At 36.2% G+C, this 7,721-nt stretch overlaps 1 protein-coding gene across 1 annotated transcript; it reads right to left on the minus strand.

The window, feature by feature from the left end:
• Nucleotides 1–6,369: 6,369 nt before the first annotated feature.
• LOC121866001 (polyubiquitin-like) lies at nucleotides 6,370–7,045 on the minus strand. Its single transcript, XM_042365573.1, has one exon. The coding sequence runs from the start codon at nucleotides 6,991–6,993 to the stop codon at nucleotides 6,370–6,372; it is 624 nt and encodes a 207-aa protein (XP_042221507.1). The 5' UTR covers nucleotides 6,994–7,045.
• Between the last annotated feature and the right edge of the window lie 676 nt (nucleotides 7,046–7,721).

Below are 7,721 nucleotides of genomic sequence, written 5' to 3' on the forward strand. Positions count from 1 at the left end.
CATTTTCAAATTAGGTTTACTGACTGATAGTAACTGATAATGAGAAAATGTAGCAGTGGCCTGTACTTTTTTTTTTGTCTTTTTCTCCTTTTCTTTTCTTTTACAGAATGGGTATAGTAGAACATCGAGGTCTCATTTACATTATGGGTGGATATACGGACGACACTGACAACGACCTGCGTGATCTTCTCTCATACAATCCTGTGACTGAGGAGTGGAAGAATCTAGCACCAATGCTAGGTGAACCATGTGACACGATAAGTGTTGCAGTTTTGAATAACTTTCTGTACGTAGTAGGTGGTACTGAGTTGGAGGAAATGGAAAGATATTCTTTTGAACAGGTAAGATTATTTACCGTGGAGTGCTTATGAATTATTATTATATTGTAGCCAGCCAGGATGTGAAGAATATTTGTAATACTGTTGGTAAATAATTGTATAACCTCCCTCCCTTCCTTTTACCTTTTTTCTTTTACTTTCCCACAGAACAAATGGTTTAAGTGTTCATCAATGTATTCCGGTCTAAATTCCCCAGCAATTGTTGCTACAAATTCTCTGTTATATTTCATAGGCGGTGACATTAGAAATGATGATAACACGGTAAGGAAGACTGAAAAGAATGATTAATGAAAACTGATAATATTTATTAATAATCTTTATAATCCAAAGTTTTAACCTAAACTATTTTTTTTTCTTTTTTTTAGCTACTTGTCACTGATGTGAATGTGGAGTATTTCGACCCTAAGAATAATAGGTGGATACACTGTACATCACTTCCTGAGGGTCGGATTGATGCTAGAGCAGTTGCAATTTGACAATCTTATCTGAACTACCTGCTTGATGTAGAAATATCATCAGCTGATGGATCAGTTGCGAGGCCATTTAAAATAAAATAAAAATTAGAAAAATTTTCTATCTTTTTAACTTACCTAACATGAAATTTGAAAATATCCTTATAATTGTTTAATTTCACATTTGCTAACGGCCAAGTTTAGTTAGGATAAGTGTGTAGCTTAAAAAAAGTCTGCCGCAAGGCATCCAAAACATTAATTCAAAAGTTTTCTTTGAGGTGCTGCTGTGACGTAACTGGTGATAGCGAAGGTTGCTTATATTAATTACCCCATCACATACGTTACAGCAAAACTTTGCTTCCTGTGTATGTGTCTTATTAATTCTTATTATTATATACTAAAATTGTCATGTGGAGTATTTTTATCCTAAGGATAACAAATGGAGAAACTGTACACCCCTGAGGAACGGTCTGATGCTAGAGTAAAGAAGTGTATGTTTTTATTTATTTTTTAATCCAGGTCGGTCAAGTTGTTTTCTTTAATGGGCCCCAGGGTTGATGGGGCTCCTAGTCTTAATGGGCCCTTAATCTTAATGGACCCCAGTTTTAATGGGCACTCAAATAACCTAACACACAAATATTACATTTTAAGTCCATTACAAATAATAAACACACGAAATCTTGAGTATATCTCTCCTCTATATTACCAGATATCACCACACAACTAAAAACAAAACTGACAACTGGTTAGTATTACATTAGTATCTGAAGATGGCGGCTGCACCTGTGGAGCTCTCTCATCACAAGGAGAAAGAGGAGCAGGAGAAGGAGGAGGAAGAGGAATGTAAATCTTATCCGAACTACCTGCTAGACTACATACATTTCCTCTGGCAGTCACAAGAATTATGTGATGTAGAAATATTATTAGCTGATGGATCAGTTGTGAAGGTGAGTAAGTGAAACATTTATCTGTAAGTGAAGAAACATTTACCTCCTACCTATATATCTTTCTCTGCCCGCCCTCCATCACTCACTCACCATTTACACACATATAGGGGGAGGGAAACTTAACTACACTGCCCACACTCACCATCCGTTTAGGAGAAGTCAGTGGAACATGGTTAACAAAGTATATCCAGTACAGTAGAAGAAATTTCCCTGTTCCCCCAACTTCCCTTCTTCTCCGACACAAATAAAGAGTTACTTATCCAACTTTCTTCTCACGAGAGAATCAATGTTTCCAAGCAGTGATTTGATTTGGGCGGCTTGCTTCCTAGCAGTGGTTTGATTTGGGCGGCTTGCTTCCTAGCAGTGGTTTAATTTTGTTGTCTGTCCGTCCATAATTCTCTCACTTTTATGTAATCTGAGTGCTCCGCTGATATTAAATTGAAGGTTAACCTTAAAAAGCAGACAAACTTGGCTGAAAAGGAAGCAGCCTTTTCTGTCCAGCCAAGAATTTGTCTTAGAAAGAAAATTTATGTTATAGGTGGATGGAAACTATCAGAGGAGTATAGTTTAAAAAGTGTCGAATGTTTTGATATCTTTAGGCAGAAATGGCAGAAAGTTTGCCCTATGAAAATTGTGAGAAGTTCACCTGGAATAGCAGTCTTACATGGGAAAATTTTCGTTGTTGGAGGGAGTGGAGAGGACAGTCAGATTTGGGCAGATGGCGAAGTTTATGATCCACAGGAAGATTATTGGACTGGAATATCTTCTATGGTGATCCCACGGTCTGATTTTGGATTATGCGCTCATGGAGGTTTTCTCTATGCCTTCGGTGGTTGGACGGGATTGGTCATCGAAAAAAGTATTGAAAGATATGACCCTATTGCAGATGAGTGGACATTATTAGAGTCAAATATGCCAGAAGGTAGATCCAAGTAAGTACAATAACAATTTTCAAATTGGATTTACTGACTGATAGTGTGAACTACTGATAATAATGGGAAAATATAAGTGCCTATACTTTTTTTTTTTTTTTTACAGAATGGGTATCACTCCCTAAGGAACGGTCTAATGATGCTTTAGTAGTCTCAATTTGACTCGAAACCTTGAGTCTATCCCTCCTCCTAATCACAGCCTATTAACATAAAATGTACCGGGAACTTGATATATTAATGCTAGAGCAGTCTCAATTTACTCTCTTCTCTCTCCCAAGCTGACAACTGGTTAGGTTAGTCTTACATTAGTATCTGAAGATGGCGGCTGCACGTGTGGAGGAGCTCTCTCATCACGAGGAGGAGGAGGAGGAGGAATGTAAATCTTATCCTAACTACCTACTAGACGATATACATTTCCTCTGGCAGTCAGAAAAGTTATGTGATGTAGAAATATTATTAGCTGATGGATCAGTTGTGAAGGTGAGTGAGTGAAACATTTATCTGTGAGTGAAGAAACATTTCTCTGCCTGCCCTCCATCACCCACCCATCATTTACACACCATATCGGGGGAGGGAAACTTAACTACACCGCCCACACTCACCCTCCATTCCTTATTACCGCCCAGGAGAAGTCAGTGGAACATGATTAACAAAGTCTATCCAGTGCAGTGGAAGAAATTTCCCTGCTCTCCCCTAACTTCCTTTCTCCCCCGACACAAATAAAGAGCTGTTTATCCAACTTTCTTCGCACGATAGAATCAATGTTTCCTAGCAGTACTTTGATTTGGGCTTGCTTCCTAGCAGTGGTTTAATTTTGGTTTGCTTCCAGGTAATGGTTTGATTTTGTTGTCCGTCCGTCCATAATTCTCTCACTTTTATGTAACTTCACAAAACCTATGCTATGACAACGACTCTTCACCCAGATTTTTACGTCCCCTTAATGTATGTATAAAGGCAGTATGAACGAACTAACAAATTTTAAAAAATAAACGATGGGGATTACATTTTATTCCACAGGCTCACCGTGTAATACTGTCAGCGGGAAGCGACTATTTTAAGACCATGTTTACGTGTGGATTTGCTGAGAAAACAACACAATCAATAGAAATGAAGTCTATGAAACCCAATATATTAAAACTGCTTATCGACTTCATATATACTGGTAAGGGAAAATATTTTAAGTTTTCATAGTGCTAAGCTGCTATCTATAAGTAAAATTTTTATTTTGTTGCAAATGAAGAAATGAAATATTTTTTTTTTCTTTTTTTGTAAAAATACTTTAGGAAACATCGAGATAACAGTGGGAAACGCACAGGAGTTAATTGTGGCTGCGAACATGCTGTTCATGCCCCGTGCTGTATTTGTTTGTACAGACTTTCTCAAGAGCGAACTTGATCCATCCAATGTTTTGGGAATTTACAGGTAACGAATTTTTATTTTGTTTCTGTTCTGTTTTAATTTGATTGATTCTGATTCGATCTAATCCTATTCTAGAGAGGATATTTTTTTATTTTTTTTATTTTTTTTTTTTTTACAGGTTTGCTCAGGCCCATTATTTAGTAAGCTTGTTGAATGGTTCGCGGGATTTCATCTTCTCCAATTTCGTAGAAGTGACAATGGAGCAAGAGTTTCTTGAGATTCCTAAAGAAACTCTACTATATTTTTTGGATTCTGAGTATCTTCATATTGACTCTGAGTTTCAGGTAAATATTATATATTTTTCTTTTTATTTAATATTTATTTATTGAAATTTTATTTATTTTTTCTTTTTTTATTGCAGCTCTCACTTTCTTTTTCTTTTCTTTTGTTATATTGCAGGTATTCTCTGCTGCCATCAGATGGATTACACAAGAAATAACTGATAGACTTTGTTGGATTCTCGATATTTTAAAAAAGTGAAATTGTCTTTAATTTCAAGTAAACTAATAGAAAAAGCAATTAATGAGTGCTCTGACATCAGATTGAAAGTTAACCTTAAACAGCAGATAAACTTGGCTAAAGAGGAAGCCTCCTTTTATGTCCAGCCAAGAATTTGTAATCGAAAGAAAATTTATGTCATAGGTGGATCAAGGAAAGAATTCAATATAATATGGAATAGATCAGAGGAATATCTACTTAAAAGTATCGAATGTTTTGATACCTTTAGGCAGAAATGGCAAAAAGTTTGTCCTATGAAAATTGGGAGAATTTCACCAGGAATAGAAGTCTTACATGGAAAAATTTTCGTGGTTGGAGGGGTTGGAGAGATAGACGCTCAGATTTTGGCGGATGGCGAAGTTTATGATCCACAGGAAGATTATTGGACTGGAATATCTTCTATGGTAATCCCACGGTGTGATTTTGGATTATGCGCTTATGGTGGTTATCTCTATGCCTTCGGTGGTTGGACGGATTCAATGGAAATAGGAAAAAATATTGAAAGATATAACCCTATTACAGATGAGTGGAGATTATTAGAGTCAAATATGCCAGAAGCTAGATCCAAGTAAGTACAATAACCAGTACAATAACAATTTTGATTTACTGATAGTGTGAATTACTAATAATAATAATGAGAAAATGTCGCAGTAACCTGTACTGTTTTTTTTCCTTTTTTTTTCTTTTTATAGCATGGGTATAGTAGAACATCGAGGTCTTATTTACATTATTGGTGGATATACGGACACTTACAATCCCCTGCATGATTTTCTCTCATACAATCCTGTAACTGGAGAGTGGAAGAATCTAACATCAATGCAAGGTCCACCGTCTAAGACGATAGGCGTTGCAGTTTTAGATAATTTTTTGTACGTAGTAGGTGATGGTATTCTGGATGAAAATTCAATGAAAAGATATTCTTTTGAGCAGGTAAGATTATTTACCAGTACTTAAAGTTTAATATTGTAACCAGGAAGTGGAAGAATTGTTGTAATACTTTAGGAACAAAGGGAAAAAATTGTATACCCCCCTCCCGCCCCCTTACTCTTGTTTTAACCTTTTTCTTTTACTTTCCCACAGAACCAATGGTTTAAGTGTTCGTCTTCAGAGTATTTGGGTCGAAGTAGCCCAGCAGTTGTTGTCACAAATTCTCTGTTATATGTCATAGGCGGTTACTGGAGTGGTTTGAATGGAATTGGAATGGTAAGGAAAGAAGAATAAAAGAATGATTAATATAAAATGATAAATATTGATAATAATATTTATAACTTTTTTTTTTCTTTTTAGATTTCTCTCGCTAATGTGGAGTATTTCGACCCTAAGAATAACAAGTGGATAAGCTGTACACCACTCCCTGAAAGTCGGACTAATGCTATAGCAGTCTTAATTTGACTACTCGAAACTTTGAAAACCTATATACTGATTTCCTCCTCCTCCTCCTCCTTCATTCTCACTCATTCTTATTTTAGTAAATAAAAAGCAAATAAATAAATGTATAGTTTTTTACTACCCTATAGGATATAATCCCAACATACTGCCAACTACCTGCTAGGTCACATTGCAAACTAGCCAATAGAGAAAACAAAAATACTCAGTTTTTCACATATATATGGTTTTGCGGTTTTGCAGTATGTGATAAAAAAACAATGCATAAAATAATTTTAATAGTGTTTATTTGGTTCGGTTAAAATAATAACAATGTGCAAAAAGAAATTAAATCTTTTCCATTCCATACATTAAAGGAAATTTGAACATTTCATTTGAACATTTCATCCGGAATACTTTATTTTTTCACAAAGATCTGTATTCCTCTATGACGCAATACCAAAGGGGAGAGTATAAGTTCCTTATGGATATCTTCTGAAGATTCTACTTCTAGTTCCTTATGGATATCTTCTGAAGATTCTACTTCTAGGATAATTATCTCTCCTGTAAGGGTAAGGGTTTTCACAAAGATGTTGTTTCCTCCTCTAATAAGACGCAGTGTAGATTCCTTCTGGATATTGCAGTCAGAAAGAATGCGACAATCCTCCAACTGCTTACCAGCAAAGATCAATTTCTGCAGCTTTGGGGAGGTGCCTTCCCTATCCTGAATTTTTGCCTTTACATTTTCAATGGTGTCTGAAGGTTCTACTTCTAGGGTAAACTTTCCTGTAAAGGTTTTCACAAAGATTTGCATTCCTCCTCTAAGACGCAATACCAAATGGAGTGTAGATTCCTTCTGGATATTGTAGTCAGAAAGAATGCGACAATCCTCCAACTGCTTACCAGCAAAGATCAATCTCTGCTGGTCTGGGGGGATGCCTTCCTTATCCTGAATTTTTGCCTTTACATTTTCAATGGTGTCTGAAGGTTCTACTTCAAGAGTAATAGTCTTTCCAGTGAGGGTTTTCACGAAGATCTGCATGATGTACTGCAAAGAAAACAATTCATTAGTAAAATTTTAGCCACAGTATAATTCTTAAATAATCTTAAATTTAAATATCTACAAGATTGTTGAGCATGTTATAGTAGGTAGCAAGGCAACCATTATATATGAAAACACAAGACTACTACATTAATATTTTATACACATATTGTACAGTACACATAAATCTTGGCTTTAACCAAAGTAACTACATACCCCCCCACACACACATACAGTATAGAGCAATAACACATGTACTCCACAGATGTTCATTTGCAGTCTATCTTCTGTGTAACCTAGCTATGCATATACAAATATAGAATAATAAAATTAAATACCTAGCATTTATGGGCTTTAGGCAGGCAGAAATGGCAGAAAGTTTGCCCAATGAAAATTGAGAGATGTGTAGGGCCAGAAGTAGCAGTCTTACATATAGAAATTGAACCGGCAGACGATGAACTTTATAATCCTGATCCGCTTTGGGAAGATAATTTGATCGGGGTATCTTCTATGGTGCTCCCATGGTGATTTTGGATTATGCGCTCATGGAGGTTATCTCTATACCTTTGGTGGTTTGACTGTCTTAGGAGTGTGGCTGTAGTTTAGTTTTGTTACTGTTGGAAGAAGCAACGGAAGCACCACCACCACCACCACCACCACCACCACCACCACTACGGGTATTACCAGATATCACCACACCACTAAAAATAAAACTGACAACTAGTTAG

The sequence above is a fragment of the Homarus americanus genome, unplaced genomic scaffold (genome assembly GCF_018991925.1).
Source record: "Homarus americanus isolate GMGI-L3 unplaced genomic scaffold, GMGI_Hamer_2.0 scaffold47553, whole genome shotgun sequence".
Taxonomy (NCBI): Eukaryota; Metazoa; Arthropoda; class Malacostraca; order Decapoda; family Nephropidae; genus Homarus; species Homarus americanus.